This window comes from Schistosoma haematobium, chromosome 3, assembly GCF_000699445.3.
Source record: "Schistosoma haematobium chromosome 3, whole genome shotgun sequence".
NCBI lineage: Eukaryota > Metazoa > Platyhelminthes > Trematoda > Strigeidida > Schistosomatidae > Schistosoma > Schistosoma haematobium.
In genome coordinates, this window is record NC_067198.1 from 12,092,610 (window position 1) to 12,115,762 (window position 23,153).

The 23,153-nt window shown below is 37.3% G+C and overlaps 1 protein-coding gene across 1 annotated transcript in view; it reads right to left on the bottom strand.

The window, feature by feature from the left end:
* Window positions 1-23,153, bottom strand: part of MS3_00005008 (uncharacterized protein) — an 80,257-nt gene that overhangs the window by 11,918 nt on the left and 45,186 nt on the right. Inside the window, exons 27-35 of the mRNA XM_051213016.1 lie at window positions 21,676-21,953; window positions 18,098-18,448; window positions 13,032-13,286; window positions 12,120-12,321; window positions 11,072-11,686; window positions 8,678-9,167; window positions 7,259-7,420; window positions 2,395-2,485; window positions 420-526 (exon numbers count right to left, since the gene is read on the bottom strand). Coding sequence (XP_051068951.1) covers window positions 420-526; window positions 2,395-2,485; window positions 7,259-7,420; window positions 8,678-9,167; window positions 11,072-11,686; window positions 12,120-12,321; window positions 13,032-13,286; window positions 18,098-18,448; window positions 21,676-21,953 — 2,551 coding nt within the window. The remainder of the gene's footprint in view (window positions 1-419; window positions 527-2,394; window positions 2,486-7,258; window positions 7,421-8,677; window positions 9,168-11,071; window positions 11,687-12,119; window positions 12,322-13,031; window positions 13,287-18,097; window positions 18,449-21,675; window positions 21,954-23,153) is intronic.

The window sequence follows — 23,153 nt, forward strand, 5'->3', positions numbered from 1 at the left end:
TCGGTATGTTTGTGTGTTTCACTTAATAACTGTAATTTCCTTAATTATTGTACTGATCTAATTGTTTTACGTTCAGAAACGGATAAAGTTTGAGGCCAAGTTGTCTTTGTTCTGACTATAGATTTCATATAGACTCTGTGATCGTCAGTATCGCGTTTACGGTTCCAATAGTATATCTGTAAGACAAATAAATTTCCACTGTAAATGTACTTTTAAAGTGATGTGTGAAAACAGTCCATACATTTTGCGCGTTATCGCTATTGAAAGATTTCACGATATACATTATCAATAAGAATAAACTTATTGAAGGAGTCTCACAATTAAAATTACTATTAAGTAATGTTTTTTTTCCATCCAGCTACTTCTATTACACAATAATCACATTTAAATACGAAATATCACTCCAACAAACTACTTACAAATGACTGCCTTCTTCTTGTACGGTAGATAAAACACTCAATGTATTTATCCACATTTCTTTTTCACATGATCCCATGTATCCAGAAATACGGTGAAATGTACGACTCTAAAAAGAAGATTAAGCATTTTACATGAAAGATGACAACGGAAACAAGTATCATAAATTATTTTGGAAATAAAACCGTGATTTACATACACATCACAACTGTGTAAGAAACATGATACACATCCAATCAGATGAGAGGACTGTAAATTGTATTAGTCATCGCAAGAAATTTACATCTAGTTATTTATCACCAATAACAAATATGCGATTCATACTACTCTGAGTCATTTGTTTACAGGTTCAAATTGTGCTCAATCCACCTATGCATGGAGGACCGTGTACTATGATTAACCAGAACACAAATATTCTAGCACAAAGCCAGCTATACGGACTTATATTGGGCATAAACAGGACACGTGTATTGGCTTCTCCACTCCTTATGGTGACAGAAAAAGCGTTCTCGTCAAGAACAGTCTGCTCCTCTCTCTTACTGAAGCGACAAAGGTTTAAGTGACGGTGTGACTTAGTGTGTAATCAAAGGAGGAAATTGTGTTCTACTCACCATAGTTCCTTAGAATAGGGCACTTCATAGTATTACTGTTCAGAAGACAAATTCTCACCAATAAGGACAAACATAAAACCACATTTATCCAACAAAATATGTTGTAGTAGTAACAGATGAATCCTGATTATCCATATACGTACAAATTAATGTTGAGTGATAAAGATCTCTTCCTAGAGCGACTCATCGATATCATAGAAAAACAGTTATGCATAACCCACATATTTCTTACAAAAACAATAATTTTAATTCACATCCAGTGCCTACTTTACAATGAGTCAAGAAAAAAGAAAGATTTCATTTTTCAAGAATTTCTCATTTGCATCAATAGGAAAATCGAGAAACGAATATCATTCAACAAAGTCTATAGAAACTCATGAAAAGTTTGAAAATGTTTTGCTAAGTCGGCATTGAATAGAAGCTTCTCAGAAACATCTGGAAAAATGAAGGATCATGTTCGACGCTTTGCTTGGGTATATGGTGACGTATATTCAGTGATTTTTGTAACGACAAAATAAAAACCGCATTTCCTCTCTAATTTGTCACACTTTATATATAACCACATTTTTATTCAATATCTATTGTTTTTCTGTATCACTTGTAATTATAATTGTTTGGATATGCATATTCTGCCGCGTTGGTTGAAATAAAAAACGCTATATCCGCCGTCTGTTCTTCTGCTTTATTGGCCACGGCCTTTGATTGAAGACTATAAGTGTTATAACGTCCTTTTAGGCCTTCCTACACTACGTTGGATTTTGGCTCGGATTATTATCAAATAATACTATTGGATTCAATCTTTCTCATTACGCCGTTGGTGCTATCACGTGCAGAGGAATCTTCGTTAATTTAGTGAACTCATTTGTGGTTGTTATCTCAGAGAGCGGCTTACAAGTAACCTTCATTTCATAAGAACTGTTATTACCTTGTTGTTTAATATACCATTTGTATTCTAATTGTAATTTGTTACCTTTTGCTTTACTGATAGACAGACACCTAGGGTTTCTACTGTTAACTCTTTTGGTATATTATTAATAACTTTGTGCATTGATATATCTTGAATAAGCACTTTTGCTGGGATCCACCACAGGTAGCTACTTATGCATTACCATATACTAATGTTTCCATCAGTTTGTGGAACACCAAAGTTACATCAAACTCTGTGAATGCAGTTAATTTCCCATATGTAGATGAAACTTGAAGTAAACATCTTACATGTACTTCGCTTATTTTCTATATTCTTCAAGTGTAGAAGTAGTCTGAGGTTATAAAAAGCGCCTACCAAGTCAGTAACAGTCACTGACAGACATATTAGAAACCAACCATATACATAGCACTTATGCGAATAAATCAACTCAATGCTTACTTCATCAGTGTGTCTACATATAAAAGCCATGCCTGAACGTGTGGTGAAAACTCCAACAACATTCGTACCTATAGATGAGCACCATAAACCACTGGAACAAAATTTAGAAAATAAAATAACAATAGCATTACCTAAACATTTCAGGATGTTATGTGAATGGAAATAAGGACAAGCATAATTATCATGATAATGAGATCTGGTTAACAGTTGAAAAATTTAGTCCATACTAGTGTGGAGTGTACTATTCTATGCACACGGCATCTAATGGCAAAAAATAAAGAAAATGGCATTCATTACCACCTGCCATCTTGTAGATTACAATTTTCCCAACCGTTGTTGCTACCTTGACGTGGTGGTCGGGCTTACCTATCGTGATAAAGCAACCGAGCCATACTGGCTGGAACAACCGTTCCTCAAGGTCATACCATGTCAGACAGGTCGGTTGAAGAGCATTAAGACTAAAAGCAACAAACCTAAGGTCCGAAGGCGAAGTTGTACTGCTAACTGTACAGAGGTGTGACAGCTGTAAGGTGTTTCCTTCAGACAACCAGCATGACAGCGATGCTGCCTTCACTCAGGGGGGGGGTAGAAAAGGTCGACCCTAAAAATGCGCACCTCGCCTCATCCCAAGGATATCCGTCTCCGGTGGTAAGGTCTCAACAAGTACGGAGCTAACACAAAAATTACCTATAAAAAGGTCGTGTGTAACCGACCTCAAGCAGTTGTCGCTATCAGGTCACTAAGACCATCTCTAATCCAATTTCCTTTTCAGGCACCTCCAGAAGAACCGTTCCACAGTGTGGGCAACCAGGAATTGATAACCGCCCTCACATCTCTAACAGCACTCAAGACCACTGTATTCATAATCAACCTCCGTCTTCAATTCCTATTATTCCTCCTACATCGACTTACACCTCTAAACTTCCTCTTTCTGCTTCCCTCTCAAGTGTCACCACAGCCAACGATTCTAGTGCTCAAAACACTGTCCCACATCTACTGAAACCTCGCTCCAAACTACACATTGGAGTCTTCAACGTACGCACCCTATGTCAAATCGGTCAACAGGCTTCCCTGGCTAGAACCCTAGAATCTCGTACCATTGATGTATGCTGTGTCTCTGAAACACGCATACAGGATCCCAGTGTGGTCATTCACTTGACCTCACCTCGGCAAAACGGAGAGCCAACGAGATACACTCTCTGCGTATCTGGCGACCCCTACACCAAACCAACGATGGACTCCAATACACCATATTGCCATCAGTCATCGTTGGATAGGGTCGATAGAAGATTGTCGCTCATTCTGGAGTACCTGCTTGGACTCCGATCCCGCCCTACGGGTATGCATCTGCTCGCGCCTCACTGGACGCAAAACAGCCACAGTAAAAAGACCCATTATAACTGAATTGAGTAACAAGAAAACCAAAAGTGGGTTCCAGGAACAACTAAGGTCACAATTAGGTAGTTCTGAAAACGACTCTGACCCAAATGTTGCATGGGAAGATATACAAACAGCAGTGACATCTATCAGTGATTTAAACCACAGGGTTACTAAAAACCAATGGATTTCTTCAAGGCCTATTGCACTGATGGATTCTCGTAAACTCATCCCATCAGGCTCTGAACACGATGAAGAGCGTAAAGAAATCAGATCTAGGTTAACCAAAAGTCTAAGGAACGACCGTGAGTAGTTGTGGGCAACGAAAACAAAAGAGATTAAAAAGGCGGCGGCTATAGGAAACACAAGACAGGTCTACAGACTGATAAAAGAAACTGGAATTAATAAGTCAAATGTAAGTCAGACTATCTCGGAAAAAGACGACACTCTCATATGCTCCCAGTCCAGACGTTTAGAACGATGAGCGGAACATTTTAGAGAACAGTTCAGCTGACCTTCAGCTACTCTACAACTACCCTCCATTCTCAGACAGTGTGAATGGAACATTGAAGTAGGTCCCCCAACTCTAGCTGAAGTGCAAAAGGCTATAGTTAATCTGGAACGAGGAAGGGCAGCTGGTCCAGATGGATTGGTTCCAGAGGTCTTTAACGATGGTGGTCCAATTTTAGCGATTAGGTTGACTAATATTTTAGCTGAGATCTGGGAGTTAGACGTTATTCCATCTGACTGGTCACAATCACTTATCGTCCCAATATATAAGAGAGGGTCAAAATCATCCTGTGACAACCATAGAGGGATTAGTTTAACTAATATAGTATCTAAAATACTAGCCTCAATAATTATCGGACACCTAACTAAGACTCGTGAACTGCAAACACAAGAGAATCAAGCTGGCTTCAGACCTGATCGTGGCTGCATCGACCACATATTCACCATTCGTCAGGTTCTAGAACAGACATACTTATCGGCATCCGACAATCGTGGTCTTTCTTGACTTAAAAGCAGCATTTGACTCGGTAGACCGCGAGATTCTGTGGCAGTCTGTCATTGAAAGGCGTACCTCAGAAGTACATAAACCTTGTGAAGGCTCTCTACTCGAACACTACTAGTCGAGTCAGACCTTATGGCGAACTGTCATCTGATTTTGCAACCTCAAGTGGTGTCCGTCAAGGCTGTCCACTTTCTCCATTTTTGTTTAACTTCATCATAGACCTATTGATGGAAATAAAATTATCGTCTACTGATTTCTCGGGTATTGATCTCCTTCCAGGAGGTCCACTTATCGACTTAGAATACGCAGATGACATAGTCCTGTTTGGTGAAGACGCTGATAAAATGCAGTCTTTTGGTAGCACTAAGTAACAAAGCCAGAATGTTTGGAATGCGCTTCTCCCCCTCTAAATGCAAGTTGTTGCTTCAGGACTGGCCTGCGTCAACACCTGAACTAAGGATAGGGAGTGAAGTAGTCGAACGCGTTGACAACTTCACTTATCTTGGAAGTCTGATCAGCCCTAATGAGTTGGTGTCTGACGAAATCTCAGCACGGATTCAAAAAGCTCGTCCGGCTTTGGCCAACTTACGTCACCTATGGCGAAGGCGAGATATCCATCTATCAATAAAAGAACGAGTATACTGCGCGGCAGTCCGTTCTGTTTTAATTTACGGCAGCGAAACATGGCCATTAGGAGTAGAAGACACTCGTAAGCTACTAGTATTTGACCACAGATACCTTAGAAATATTGCTGGTGACTTCTGGGATCACCGGGTAAGTAATAGTGTGGTTAGACGCAGGGTATCATGGAATGATGGTAAATCAGTTGATGAGGTTGTGAATCTTCATCGACTGAGATGTTTGGGCCACGTGTTACGTATGCCTGAACACCGATTACCACGACATGCAATGCTAACCGGTGTTGGAGATGGTTGGAAGAAAGTTAGTGGCAGCCAGACCAAAACGTGGCATCAGTGCTTGAAGTCACTAACTTCTAGTCTGAGCCATGTTGGTAGATTCAGACTACTTGGTTGGAGTCCGCGTGACTCTCGTAACCAATGATTAGAGACTCTTGGTGACATGGCTCATAATTGATCACAATGGCGTAGGTGTATACACTCTCTGTCTTCCCTTAAACTAAGAAATTAAAATCGCTTCATATCTTTCTTTCTACGAACTAATTATTTCTTCCTGTACTATATCCTTATTGCAATCTTTCTTTTATATATTACCGCCTCTGAATTAACTACATTTATGAATCTAGTGTTCATCTTGTTGTGTTAATGAGGTATGGCAACATGGACCGATGCATATATGTGACTGGTCCTAGGTTGAAACTGACTGCACACGACATCTTATGGCAAAAAATAAAGAAAATGGCGTTCATTACCACCTGCCATCTTGTAGATTACAATTTTAGGACAAAACTTCGAATGATTGTCCTCAGGGTAGGTCATAAAATTCAGTATATGCGCACAAATATTCACACATATTACAATGGTACGAAATACTGGTAAGTCTATAGTAAACACTTGATTAAAAACTTTATATCATAATACACAAAACCATTTTGTATTAGTGATTGAAATTTAATTCTATATTTTACTCAGAAACTCATTTCTGTTAAAAAGTTTTATTGAAGGGAACTTTAAACACTGACAAATAGCCTGCCCATTTTAAATAAACAAGTTGTTTCATCCATTCATGACCAACTTGTTTTCCGATTTATCTGTAACAAAAATACGTGGTGCAAGTGACAATGAACACTATGCCATTCCGCTACCAATACTCGTCAGTTTCCATCTATAAGCATGTTACATGCGTTGAACGGCAGAAACGTGAAGCATTGTTACATGGCTTGTAAAACACTCTACATCCATTCATCTTTGGTGGTTAGACTTTACAAATAATAGTGTGGTTACCTATGGCTTTGTGACAGGAAAAACCTATCCTGTGTAGCGTACGATCAAGTGGTTTATGTGAATCTCAGTAATACATAGCATCGTCGTAACATCAGTCTAGTCATAAAAGGTTGGATACACAATACAGTGGTGTGAGTAGTTCAGATCTACTCTTGACAAAACTAGAACACCTTAGCTCAATATGCTAAACATTTCATTGAGTTAGCTGGTTGATGTCCACAACAAACTTTTGGTACTCCATAAATATGCTGTGTTTCGAGACCATTAAATAAATGATACTATCATACGACACGAGTTTAGGTGGGTCGAACACTTATCACCCAATTTATTCAACACTTTCATACTGGACACTAATCACAGATGTTGCGACTTGGTAAGACGAAAGTGGAACATGGTTACTTTCTGATATAACACCTTCTGGGCAACTTCAACTGACAGAAATAATTAATCTTTATTTATGCTCTAATATGTTCTAATATTTGATAAAAATCTTCATGAAAAAAATACGCATAGAAGTTCAACATTGTTCCATCTCAGTAAAATTACAACTTACTTTTCTACAATACATTGATCAAATGAAAACTTTTCATGTTCATTAGTCGTCAAAACAATTACATCACCATTGACGAGGACAGCAATAACTTCACATTGTTCCAATTCATTAGGTTTAGCATAACGTGGAGATATTTTTACAATAGGATGACTTGCAGTGAAGCTAATTTATGCGTACAAAGTAACAAGAAACAAATTAACAATTCAAATGAACATACTATTGACTTATAAAGTCAGACATCTCAATAAATAAATAAGTGTAAACACAGTTTAAAAATTCTAAAAACTGTCAAGTACTTCGGTGCCTTTTGTTAATTGATCTATAAAAATGACAACAATTGTTACCTGGAATTAAATCTACGACTACGTTGAATATTATCTAGGGACGCTGGCGGTCCGAAACTGGGGTAAAGGAGAACAGTTAGGTGTAGGATTACCAACACTACCACGCCATAGGAAAACCCTAGTAAGATAACGTTACCCGCAGAAAGCCAATTAAACTTAGTTCTGGGAGGAAACGGTCTTCACATAAAAAGCTACAATTCCGTATGATGAAGGTTAGATTACTCCGGAAGACCTAACAACGACATCCATCTTCCAACAACGTTGAAAACGATTCATTCTCTAGTCTGATCACAAGACCAAATCAAGTCATTACAAAGGTGATTAAGACAGTCATAAAATTACCTCTTATGAAACAGATTATCTGTGAACAAAACTGTTTCCCGTTTCTTTATTGTCATAGACTACATATACTACTCACATTCTGTATTTGCAGAGACGTATGCGATTGTGGTCAAATTTAAACTGAATGCTTGAAAGAGAAAACAGAATTATTCACTAAATCAGTTGAATTTACTCATTACCCCATTCATCTGTTGATAAGACATATTCAGCATACATTGTCAAATAAAATGCGAAAATCTCTGGTCACTGACTTACTTCAATTGAAATTAGGAGGTTAACATACACAACTGTTACATCTTCTGATTAAAGAGAAACGACTACTCTGTAGACAGAATAGAACTCAAGGTTTCTGGACCCTGTAACAAGCAAGCAATGTATAAATCAATGAAATGGAACTCAGTGAAGCACACTAGTCCCATATCGGTCTGTTCGAAAGACGTCATGACAATCGTAATATAAGACTCGTGATGAAAATCATCTCTTAATGAAGGTCATCACCATTCAGTGCCCAATTGGAAAACTATTTACGGTGTAAAAATCCAGTACAATTAAAATCATTGCACTAAAACCGACAGGACTTTTCTTTCCACTAATTTATACTGTGGAGAGAGGGATATTACAAGTCGAACTTAAATAGTCATTTACCAAGCTCCGCATTCCCTTAGTCAATAGATGAAGATATATCAAAAATGGATTTCAATTCAATGTAACAACAAAATGAAACATGAATCACCTAGCAATATCAGAACAAGGAATATCTAATTCAGATGACCAGAATACATCTAATTCTGCAAAATGGAGTTCTGTTTTCCCATTCATAGAGAACAATCGTTCAAAAGTATTTTGTACATCATTCATAGACATATTCGACTGATCCAATATAATTCGCATTCTCCATAAGTTTTCACCGTAAGCAATATAAATCAAATATTGCACTGTTCGTTTCGATTCATCCATTACATAAGTTTGTGTAGCAATATCGGATATTGCATATTTTGGTCGTAACGCTGAACAAAATCCATGTAATAACGGTTTCCATTTTATAGACTTGTTATTTGTCAAGTCTGCAACTGACACATGTTTAAGATCCAACGGCTCGGAATTCTTAAGTGACCAAAACATTACACTCCCATCCATACAACCTGATATACAGATACTGTAGTGATCTGTAATTTTTAATTGGCCCAAACATGTGATCGGTCCAAAATGTTGATTTGGTTGATCTAAATAAAACAACAAACGAGTAACAAGTACAGTAGCTTCATAAAACCTAATCATGATTAAATGTTTGTAATTTCTATGTTGTTAAGATAAGGTTTTGTGGAGATCTCAAGTTTCATATGACGGACTGGCTTTAGTTAGCTAACCACTGAAAACAACCAAGTATTCGATCGCTAATATCGGGTTTTCCAACTGTACAAACAGTCGGCATCTACAATCTGATTATGAAGTGAAGCGACGATGATTACACATGGTGGTGAGCGATATCACTCGAACAAAAACTACACACGTTATTCAATCCCAAATCACTAATCACAACAGTATGAAATGATTAACAAAGTACCAACTTATATAGGGAAACATTTCATATTGTGATGATAAAACTGAAAAGATTGGCTTAAAAGTTTCTCTTTCCATCTTGTACATATACATTACTGAAATGAGATTGGAAGTTGCTCCTTATCACTGAGCTCTATTCATTAAAGCGATTCGATCATCATCAGTACAGACTTCTTTGCTAACCATTACTGTCATTCCGCAATGAATCAAACCGATATGTACAGTTTCTTGATTTCTTTAATACACGAATGGGATACCTATTTTCTATCAACTGTCATTACCATGTAGTCACAGTGACCCCAGCATTGTCAGGTTGTATAAGTTAGGATGATTTAAGTGTTTTGGAACTGAACTATACACCTATTACAATTCACTATTTTCACTCGTTAATTTAACAAAAGTTTAGACGCCGTTTCTGGATAGAGTTCACACAATCGGAGTCCATAAGGACGTTAACAATAAAAGTAACCAAATCAAGTAAATCACAGTTAATGAAACAATTCTTTTAAATCAGTAGGCCGAAACACGCTGAAGCACAATCGTGTAAAGATGAAGTGACCTTTGAAATAATTTATTTAAACAAACCTATGCCATGTTTTGATACAATAATAACTTGTTATAAGAGATTGAAGTCCATTATTAACACAATGTTTAGTCTCTTTAAAATCTGTGATTGTTTCATCTTAAAAGTAAATATTACAAGCACGTAAAGCTGGTTTCATACTGAATTTATTTTTAAATATTTTTAACAAAATGATATTTCATTTACACACAAATTTAATGACAAGTTGAGCTACGTACAAACGATATTATACATTCCTCTAGTAAAACAAACGAATCCTGCGAACTTGGATTTAAAGCAAGTCACTGTAAAATTCTCAGTCAGATTAGTGAAGTGACTATCTAAAATCTTTACAACAAACATCCTTAATATTCATTTCCAACTGAGATCATGTGTTGCATATTCTAGCCATATTAATTAAGTCAACAAAGTTGAACAGTCGGCATTAGTGGAATGGTTTTATATAAAATTGAATCCCGTGTTTAACATAATAGCAAAGCAAAACGATCTGTTCATGGAGAAAAACGGAATATCCACAAACATTACACTCTGCAAGTAGCCTGAAGATGTAAATTTCAAAACAACTCAGCTGATCTCTTGTGCTGTAACAAGGAGAATAAATTAATTAAGTATGGATAAACTGACAGACTAATTGCTGATGGCTATGATAAAATTCCAGTCTCAATTATCAGATTGATATTTATCATATTCGACAAACGATACCCTGTGATGTGGCGTAATGTGACCGAGTAACTAAACACAATTTTGACTAGTGAGATAGAAAACGCTTGCTAGATCATTAGAAAAGGATGGTAGGCAAGGGTATCTATCTATCTACAAATTTATATGTTTACTGTAAGATTCGCAGACATTATATTGTAATGAGAGTGATTAGGTCTGACTGTGTTTGGACGACTGCGGAAAGCACCGTACACACCGATCAGATCAAAATACTATTCAATACAACGTAATTCAATAAAACCGAAAACGATAATTAATGCTTACAATTCAATAGTTTCCTTTTCGAAGGTATACTCCAAAGACGAATATCACAACCGACATCACACACAGTTCGACCAGATGCACTGGCAACTATACAATCTTCATCACTATTAGTGGTACATCCAGAGGTCAGTGTACATGGAACAAGACCTGAGTGTCCTTTCAATGTACCACGATATTGTAGAATGAATGGTGCAAATATTCGATAACGAAAATCCTGAATAACTTGTGAGCAATCAGATGATTTATTGCATGATAATCTAACACCATATAATAAACGATACGTTGCACCATATGATGTATCTCGATAAACTATGTATCCTTTTTTACATGAATTCAACAAATGAAATTGTTCATCTTTTAGATAATCAGTAGCAATAAAATATGTTTTATTTTCCTCTTCAATATCAATATGTATTTTGTAACCACATTCATAAATTTTTTGATCAGAACCTGTTACATAACTATTACTGTTTGACATGCAACATCCACTAAGTGAAGTAACTTCAGAATCCGGATCCTTCAACTCATCACCAGATTCAGTATGTTGGTTATCAGCATTGGATAACATCAATTTGTCGATCGTTTCAATAGTTGGACTGCATAGTTTTCGTTCAACTAAAATTAACATAGATAATGTTGACAGTAAGAAGAAGTTGAGGAATTCGTTAAGTATGAAGTACAAAATAATAGATCGGTCGTATTCATTTAACGGTCATAATTAGTCTAGAATTCGTTATGCTTGTTCTATGAGTCTTCATCATTTAACGTACATGATAGAAGATCACAGGTGATCAGTTGTGACTTTAAATTATGAAAAGAACATGTACACACAATTTCAATGACACTACTCGATTGTTCAAACCAAGAAAAGTAGAAGCGAAGCTAGAACCTGAGACTTAGCAGCTGAAAGTCTGACAACAGACAATGGTGATTAAAGAATCCACATATTACAACTATTTTCCATATAGAACAGACTGTAATACCATTGGACTGTGGGAAATTATTATAAAAAAATAGTAGACGAGCAGCGAATCTTAAAAACACTTACATTTCAAGGAATCATAACCAACGAAGAACATGAAAAAGCTGGTCAAATAATATGATTCTTCCAAAGTGCTATTATCACTATTATTCTTTGACGGCATATCTGTGCAGACATTGAGACGGTGGGAGAATTGCAGAGCACCATGTTTATCATGCTTCCAGACGCTAACTTCACCATCATCCGAAGCAGCTAACAAATGATTCGACTTAGTATGTAGGAAAAATAGTGAGACGGAATCAATATTTAGCATAAATATATGGAAGATATAACGATTAATTCATTAAGTATGTTTTCGAAGCATCATATAGAACCGCCTCGAGATTTTAGCACTCAAGTGGAAGATACTGTTGAAAGGAAATAAGTCAATTCGATTGTTAACGTTTTGTAGATATTCACTTGTCAATTCTTCAAAATTAAATGGAAATTGTCAAAGGGAACGGGTGGATTTAGCTTAATAACAACGAAAATCAAGGCACTGTTTGCATTGCTCTATCTGAGATTCAAAAAGATTTCTAATTGGTAATCAATCATAGAAATGAGATTCAGGAGGTGCGTTAGCTAGATGCATCTGCATCCCAGGGTTGGTATTCACTCCGAGACTCGTACCCAGTATAGTTCGCCTCAGACTCTATCGCGTTATCCACTTACCTACCGAGTATACCTCTGGGGTGCAGGAACATACAGATGACCAGTCCAAAATTAGACGAAATGTGCATCCTGAATCTCATTGCTAGACATCATCCATTTCTGAACATGACGACCGATTTGGTTAGAAAACAATCATTTCGAACTCATAGGATTTTACGAAAATTAAAATTACTCCATTAGCCAAATCAGTTGAGTCAGGGACGCTGTATAAAGTTGACGAATGAAAAAGAGAAATATTTCCAGCTCAGTAATTTTAACTGGACTTACAACACGTTCCATAAATTTTATAGGAGATTTATTTGCATCAAATGTTTGTTTCAATTCGAACTTTTTATCAATTATTGCGTAATTATGCAGTAGACTATTACTATCACCAATATACACCGATATACTGATTGTGTCCACACCAAGGAACATACGTAATAAGTAGAAAGAAGTGATTGTAGCCGTTCCAACATCATCGATTAAATGCCATAAGGTTACAGTTCGTTCTAATGGATCGAATTTATACAACGCCAGTTGCTGCAATAAAAAATACAGAGGTACATTATTTAATAAAGAAAACGTTAAAAGACTGTAACAAAAGCCATTACTTATTGAGAAATTTTGATGAAAACAATAAGACTTTTGAATAGTAGACTTGTATTTTGAGTGACTAGGCATGTTACAACTGAATGTAACTAGTAACTAATGATGGTATTCACAAGGAGACTCGGACGCATCCATTATTGTCCCTAAAATTATGGCGCTCACTCAATAACAAAAGTGGTGAGACTATGATTTATGGACAAACTAATCAGACTTAAGATAGCAGATTTTCGATTTTGACGTGAAATTCATTTACTTATTTGACTAAACACCATTTTGGCATTATATCTGATGTCAGTTCATGATGAAAACATTAAATCTACTTCTTAAACCGAACGTTCAACTGTAAACCCTAATCCTAGTTCTTCACACTAATATGTAACCCTCATTTAACCCTAGGAAGTAGGTGGACATTCCAACGTCATTTTAGAGTTGTTCAAAAGTCCATAAATTACAGTCCCATCACGAATGTAATAGACCTTTTTAAAGGATATGATGTTTATTATGATTTGTAAAGCTTAACATTTCTATGTTGTTGATGTGCACAACAGGATACAACCGGTCCCAATGCTACGGCGACCACAAGAATAATCAAATATTATTGGAGTTGCTAAAATCTCTTCAGGAACAATACCGCTTGCACATGCTTCTCTAATTCGATTTCCCGCATAACCTTTGACCGATTGTTTTTCATAGCTTTTAGCTCCCTAAATTTCTATATGCATGAAGCTCACATTTTCTACTTTAGTAACAACAGTTGCACAAAATCGTTCTGTGTTGATTGTTCTACCACGAATACCAAGTTCCCTGCAATCCGTCTTCCTCACGTGTTGGCCATCGGGGTTTTGATGTATTGTGTGTAAACGGCCGTCGTTGATTCGAAAGGGGACTGATCGTATTAGAGAAGCAAAATCATTTTTGTTCCTAGATCCGCAAACATTGTAGGCCCGTACGAAACCTCAGGAACAAGATGCAACATTCTGTTAACAAGTGGGTTCCTTGAGTGCAACACTAGATATTGTGAGATGGTGGAGAAGATTTGTAGCTAAGGTGGATGATTTTGGTGGAGTTTTGTTCTCTGAGCTGGATGGTTTGGTCGTGGAGCTTTCATCGTTCGTCTGAACGACATCATCAGCACAAACTTCAGATAGAAGTGAAGTGTTTGAATTTCTCCATATGTGTCTCATGGCTTGTTCTGTGCACCTCGACGTTGATTGGTTCTTATTGACCTTAAATTTGTCGTTGTTTACTTCTTTGTTTTGGTTGTGTCTCCCATTGTTTTGATTTTTGTTCTTATGTTTGTGCATGATTTTTCTGATTGGTTGATAAATTGGATTGATTTCAATATGCTTGTTGATTGCTGATTGACCTGAGTGCCAGGCTTCTAAAAATTCTCTGGTGTTTTTGGAGTTTCCTCTGTCTAAGATTTCCACATTTTTCCAATCGAATGAGTGTCCGCAGTTGTCCACGTGTATTGATATAAGTGAAGAGATATCATGCCGTTTGACTGCTAATTGATGTTCATGTAGGCGAAGGTGAAGGGGGCATCCACTTTGTCCGATGTAGTGTTTTTCGCAGTTGGCACAATTTTTCTTGTAGATGATGTTTGATTTGTTTTCCTTTGTTATTTCATCTTTTGGTTTGCATAAGATTGATTGTAGTGATTTTGTCGGTTTGTGTGCCACACCTATTCCGAAGGTTTTCAGCAGTCTCGTCGCGGTTTCTGATATTCCTTGTATATATGGTAGGGTGATTCTTTTGTTGATTTTTGTGCTTCACTTGAGTTCTAATGCTGCGTGCGGTTGGTATTTTTTGATGAAGTTGATGGGGTAGCCGTTCTTCTGAAATACATCCTTTAGGTATTTCTCTTCATTTCTTCGTGCTGCCAGTGTGCTGCAGTGTGTCCTCGCCCTCTTGAACAAATTGTGTACGCAGTTGATTTTGTGAGCTCTGGGGTTGTTGCTATTGTAGTTGAGAATTTGATCCGTATTGGTCGGTTTCCTATATACTTGAGTTTCCAGTTTTCCTATGTCGGTTCTAGTGATCAATATATCCAAGAATGCTAGTTGGTTGTTTGACTCCTGTTCCATGGTGAACTTGATGTTGATCAACAACGTCTTCGATGACATCAACAACAGCAACAACCCCAGAGCTCACAAAATCAACTGCGTACACAATTTGTTCAAGAGGGCGAGGACACACTGCAGCACACTGGCAGCACGAAGAAATGAAGAGAAATACCTAAAGGATGTATTTCAGAAGAACGGCTACCCCATCAACTTCATCAAAAATACCAACCGCACGCAGCATTAGAACTCAAGTGAAGCACAAAAATCAACAAAAGAATCACCCTACCATATATACAAGGAATATCAGAAACCGCGACGAGACTGCTGAAAACCTTCGGAATAGGTGTGGCACACAAACCGACAAAATCACTACAATCAATCTTATGCAAACCAAAAGATGAAATAACAAAGGAAAACAAATCAAACATCATCTACAAGAAAAATTGTGCCAACTGCGAAAAACACTACATCGGACAAAGTGGATGCCCCCTTCACCTTCGCCTACATGAACATCAATTAGCAGTCAAACGGCATGATATCTCTTCACTTATATCAATACACGTGGACAACTGCGGACACTCATTCGATTGGAAAAATGTGGAAATCTTAGACAGAGGAAACTCCAAAAACACCAGAGAATTTTTAGAAGCCTGGCACTCAGGTCAATCAGCAATCAACAAGCATATTGAAATCAATCCAATTTATCAACCAATCAGAAAAATCATGCACAAACATAAGAACAAAAATCAAAACAATGGGAGACACAACCAAAACAAAGAAGTAAACAACGACAAATTTAAGGTCAATAAGAACCAATCAACGTCGAGGTGCACAGAACAAGCCATGAGACACATATGGAGAAATTCAAACACTTCACTTCTATCTGAAGTTTGTGCTGATGATGTCGTTCAGACGAACGATGAAAGCTGCACGACCAAACCATCCAGCTCAGAGAACAAAACTCCACCAAAAACTAGATATTGTTTATAACTGAGTTGACTAGATGTTCAAATAGTGACGAGTAGTAAAATCCAGAATATCAAATATCCAGACATTCATTCAATAGAGACTCATCTAATTCTGACCTCTACAAGCTATAATAAAAATAGTAGAGAACATACTGAATTTTTTACCTAAACCATTCAAGATAGTCAATTCATTACCAAACTTTGCAGTAATAGAACATACAATAAATCAGTTTTTCGACACACATTGGAAATAACACTCTTCAGATTAACGACAGGAAAATGTGCTTAATAAGAAAGATGAGTTATGTGTTGATAACATATTTACTGCAATTTGGTTTATTCAATGTTGTCATAAGAAGCTAATCATTTGTGATGAAAAATAAAACACAAAAAGTTATTTTGTAACTAACTAAACACAAACTTTCGGATTAATGTTCTCAATGAATAATAATCTCTTCAATAAACAAGTTATAATACGAATAGGAAACTGGATGAGGTTTCGTAACTAACATCCTTTGGCTTCCAACGAATGTATACTACATAATGTTCCGATTATATCGGAACCATTTATATGATGCAGTGATTTATTGATGTTCAAGTATCTGGCTAGATATATTGATAACGCTTGGTAAAATGGATTTGGCTTACATGTCTTTCCCACAACGCAACATTTCGCTTCCTTCGCTACATCCCCTGATTGCATCTCCAGACCAGTGAGTGTACAAAATATATGTATTCAAAAATCCATTCTCGTATTTAACTTATTTGATTACGTTATGCACTAATGCAATTAAAGTTGATAATTATATACGAGAATAGTCAGGATGTATATTTCGACAGCAATCATTCAATAACGATCATTTGTTCAACCTAACTGGAAACAGATCCCAGGTCACAAAAACTTATAATCGATATATCTTAAAATTGAGACAAATTTCACGACCATTCCAAACACGTGATGGGGAGGAGCCTAATGAACTGGTCAGTATGGAAGTAACCACTCCATACGACATCACTGGTTAACACGTTATCGTTGGATCGGTGGTTATTCACCTGGATCATCACATTCGTAGACATTTTACGACGAGGAATCCAGGAAAGATGTTACTCGAACGGTCGAACTCTTTTTTTCAGTGACAGAAAGTTGAGTCCATGAACCACTTTCCTAAGAAGTTCAGAAATCCAATAACCTGGATAAATAAATAATTTCCTTTGTCAGACAATAACACATGTTTTAATGATTTGCACACTTCACCTAAACGGTTTCACTCAAATTTTATTTCCCAACAGAGAAGCCAGTTTCTACTCCCATATTGCTAAGTAAACATGGATTACCGGAAAAACAGTCAGACCAAACAATATTTTACACAGACATATGAAAGAAGAAATACAAACGGCCTACATTTGGGTTTTTTCCACCTAGGAAACCGACAAAAAGTAATATTTTATGGCAACCACTTATGATTTAATGTAAACTCAGAAACTATAAATGTCAGTGGAACACGTTCACTATTAGGAACTCATTAGTTGTAGAGGTTGGAATTTTCAGAACAACCAGCTACAACTAAACTGAGTAAAAGGTTTCCTAAAACATGAAACGTATTTTTCTCATGTTTTCAGTATAGATCAACAAACTGGATAACAATAGTTATTTAAGTAACCTCAGCGTTAACAAATAATGATGTAAACCACCGTATGCATAGCTTACTCTGCTTTTAGAAGCTGTCGCAAAAAATTTGCTATCCATACTAACAGCGATTACTGCAGAATTGTGTTCTTTCAGGCAAACAGACTTCTTAATTTTACTACCAGTTTGTCGACCAATAAAATGAACCCATGTCTCAGCATTCCCACCTCCAGTAACAGCTACACAGAAGTCACTTGCAACACATAATGTCCCTTCATTTTCCGGCACTCCACCATTCACATTATGATTTATACAATGTGACCATAAAGTATCAATGAGTTGGAAATGAAGCTCTGACATGGCATTTGCCGACTGATACACATAACGATCTTTGTGTGAACTAACTTTTGGTCTTAAAATGCATAGAAATATCTAAAAGAAAGTGTAGTTCGAAAAGACGAATAAGTGATGCAAACTCGTTACATTTCAAGTCATAAATATGAGTGTATTGTATACAATCAACTTCAATAAATCACCAATTAATAAACAAAAGCATCAATTTTCATTTTGTAGATCACTTAAATTGCACAAAATTAAAAATCAACTACTATTCAGCTGATATTATAAAGAATGATCGAGTTTAAAAGAAATCCAGTTTACCAGTCAAGTTACCACAACTACTTAAAAACCACACAAATTCTCAGTGAGGTTATGCATCACTTGGGAAGTGTAACAGTCAAAGTGATTGGCATAACATGTAGAATAACGAATTTTTCACTCAGTTGCACCATAAAACCTCGTTTATTATTTATTTATTTGAACACATAAATATTGGTACTAGAGGGCACCAAATATATTTGCGTCACACAAAACAATGAGAATTCGAAGAGAAAAAAAGGTAAGGAGCGTAGAAAAAGAACAATAACGACCAGATTAGTGTAAGGTATTGTAATAATACTAATAATGAAGGAAACGGGAAGGTTCACCCAGAAGAAATCTTTCAGTTAAGGAAGAAACAACCATTCTTTTATGAAGAAAGCAAAAGGTTGCAGCAGGGGATCGCCCCTGGCTTCTATTCTGAGTCATATCTGATAACGTCTTAGGCCACTGTGACGCACCATCTCTAGCAACCAAACCAGGGAAGTGTGAAGAACCAACACAAGCCAGCTCTTTGCAGCTTTCTTTCATATCACGACAACATGTCATACACTAACCACCTCTCCACCTTCTCCAACCAGTCCCGGCGTCAGCAAATAATGCACGACGTGGAATTTTCTGGGACGACATTCGCAGAACATGTCCAAGCCACCGAAGTCGGTGTTTCAAGATGGTGACATCGATTGCATTATCGTCTCTGTGCCCGAACACACGATGCCGAACCTCTGCATTACTAACACGGTGTTGCCGCTGAATGTCAGCGATCCTTCGGAGACAACGATGGTCAAACACAGAGAATCGTCTAACGTCCTCAACTCGGAGAGGCTAGGTTTCACAAGCATAGAGCAAAACTGCTCTCACCAACGTGTTGTAGATCCGACCTTTTACAGCCAGACTGACATAACGAAGGCGCCAAAGATGGCCCAGATTGGCATAAGCCGCTCTGGCTTTCACTATTCGTGCATTGATCTCATCACTCACACCCCCACCAGCACTTATGCAGCTACCCAGATACACGAACTTCTCGACTACTTCTATCTACTCACCATCCACGGTGAGTACAGGATTAGGATCCTGCCAGTCTTGTAGAAGTGCTTTGCACTTCGAAGGAGCAAAGCACATACCATACCTACGAACATTGACTGCCAACTGATTAAGTGCGGATTGCATGCCTTTGGGATTATCGCACAGTAAGACAATATCAACAGTATACTCAAGGTCGAGAAGTCTTTCTCCAGGCAACAGATCCTCATCACCATTACTTATATCCATCAAACCTGTTTCCAGAATGTCATCGATGGCTAAGTTGAAGAGGAATGTTGAGATTAAGCAACCCTGTCTAACTTCACTGCTTGAATGGAACAATGGAGAAAGGTGGTTGTATGCCCTCACTCTGCAGAAGTGTTTGTATATAGGGCTTTTAGAATGTTAATAAACTTCTCAGGCACACCCTTCTTCAATAGACAATCCTAGAGAACAGTCCTGTCCGGTGAATCAAAGACAGCCCTGGTGTCAAAAACACTACGATTGTTGGCCTTTGATAAGTATGGCGGTGTTTTAGCATTTGGCGGAGGGTGAAGATATGATCAATACATCCTCGACGAGAACGGAAACCAGCCTGCTCCTGACCAGTCAATCTTTCTCGGGTTTTGAACAACCTACGAAGCATGACGGAAGCCAATAGCTTGGATGCAATCGCAAGTAGACTTATCCCCCGATAGTTGTTACAGAAACGACGTGAACCCTTTTTAAAGATAGAGTCAACTATCGACTCGCTCCATGATGTTGGAACACTCTCTAGCTCCCAGACCTTTGTAAACAACGTCGTCAATTCCTTAGTCAGAAAGTCACCACCATCTTTAAAAAGAGCCGGAGGTAAGCCATCAGGGCCAGGTGATTTGTAGCGCTTCAAGAGTTGGATTTCCTTGAGGACTTCCTCCTCATTTGGTGGATCAGTCGTCACCAGCCATGAAGGGCAGGACAGTCTGACCGATGTTGCCGGAGCAGCAGGCCAGTTGAACTGCCCTTCGAAAAATTCTGCCCATCGCTTTTCGTCCTCTTATTTTCGTAAAAAACACCCCCGCCACGAGAAGGCAGTGAGTAGGACTTCCCTGGCAGAGGCTGTATACGCGTGTCCGTATGCATGAACACCGATTAAAGTCGCCATTTTCGTGGGGAAGGTGAGATGTGATGTTCTCAGGGTCGATCTATTTATTGTGAGATGGTAGCGATGTTTGCAGACGCTAGCTACTGAAGAGGAACACTCTACTGCTGACACTCCTCTACAGCCAGAAGTACGACTTTGCCTTAGGACCTTCATGTTGGGGACGGTATATCCCCAAAATTCATATTTGTAATTTTATCATATCGATTAAATATTTAAATATTTGAATGGAAGTCAAATGATGAACTTATCGATTAAATATTTGAATGCCTGTCGATTGATGAACTTAATGAGTCATGTTTAAAAACACATTTTACTATGACAATATCGATTATATATATATATATATATATATATATATATATATATATATATATATATATATACGTTTTAAATTATGTTCGAGTGTTTGCTTGCTTGCTTGCTCGCTCGTTCTCTGGCCGTTTGCAGAATATATTTTCCATACCAAGCCTGGACTTCTCCTTCTAGATAGCGGGGCTGGGACGCATCAATAGTTAGATTACTGGTCTTTGGTCACTGGGTATTGTTCTCGTTCGCAGTTTAAGTGAACTCGTGAAGCTTCAAACCTAACACTTCATTTTTTGCTTTTAGTTTTACTGTGCTTCAATCGACCTGGTTGGCATGGTGTAACCTAAAGGACCAAGTGTTTCAGCCGATACACTTCGATTGGATCAGCACAACAACCAGCCCCGACCACAAACACCAAGGTGGAAGCCACAGTCAGAGTTTTTAACAATACACTGATCAATATAAAGAACATTTATGATTCATTTATACATAGTAATCAACGAACTTTATACTCATTTGTACAACCTACTCGTACAGCGCCAGATGCATAACCAACAATAATATGATATGCATCAAATGCTGAAAAAGATCTTGTACAACTACTTGTAATACACTGGATAGATGAATTATCTTCTGTTGCTGCTTTCAAATAATGAATTAATCTACCGTCAAACACACGAATAACAGTCAGATCGCCATTACTCCAACCTATTAAAACATGTTCGTAAGTAGGCAATATTGTCAAACAAGTTACACATATAGGATTTCCTGAACCTATTTGAGGTGGTTTTACATCAATCCATGGACCTATGGAAAAAATCAAAATAAATAAAGTAAAGAATAATGAATAAGGCTATTTTATGTTAATTAGAACTGGTTGATATGATAAAACATGTACAATAGAGAAATCAAATCCACCTTAGATTTGCATTTTAGAAATGAAGTAAAACTGTAAACTCATTATCAAAGTGATAAATTATATTTTTAACAGACAGTGAAGCTGAGTGACTCGGGATCGAACCACTTGGAGAAAATCAATCCCCTCAAAGTTACAGGTATTCCTTGCTAACCAGTGTCGAATAGCACGAAACCCAGGTTCATGATTTCCTGACGCCTACCTTCAACTTTCTAATACCTCGATGTAGTGCAAGCGATGTTTGGTCACTCAGACTAGTGGCAATACTGCAAACTAATCGATAGAATTCAATCAGCACTAGAAAACTAAACCGTACAGGTCCTATAAGAATTCATCAATAAGGCTTTTAGAGGTTAGGAAAGGACTGAAAATAATTTGTCCAATCAGCATATATTTATTATTTATTATTATTAGAAGCTTTATTCAACATTATATTTTTGGTACAACATAGAATTCTCAGCATAAAGTATTTCAACAAGTTTCCTTCTCTTATATCTTGATCGATTGTGACAACAAATTTTGAATGATGATAAGTTAGATGTTAAGAGTTCGGCAATTCACATTTGATTAATGTTCATTCGTTTCCATGCATATTGCCAGCCACCATGATGTCGTTGATTGTACCTTTTTGTATCCCGTATTGCGAAAGGTTGTAAACATTTCATAAACGCGCCTGGATAGATTGTGGGCACAATAGACATAATCATGTGCTAAAACAAACAACAAAACAGATAGCTTGAAGAAATATCTAGATCGGAGGAACAGGTAACCCAGATATTCAAGCAGGCCGCCAAATATACTAAGAAAGCGTCTAAAATATTGATGGATTGTATGTCATACTCTTATTACAAGATTTCTTACTCTGTTTTCGGAGTTATTTAGAGGTCAGAGGGTACCAATAAACCTTGACATACAGTTTTGAAGCTTAAATTAAAGCTTCTTTGTTTACTTCATAATCACTTCCTACAGTTCAGGGCTCAAGTGTAGGCGTATTCTGTGGATCTTAGAAGCGCCTTCGAAGTCATTATCAAGCATTCGAATGGCAGATCGATTATACACAAACATGAACAAACAATTCTGCATACTGATTG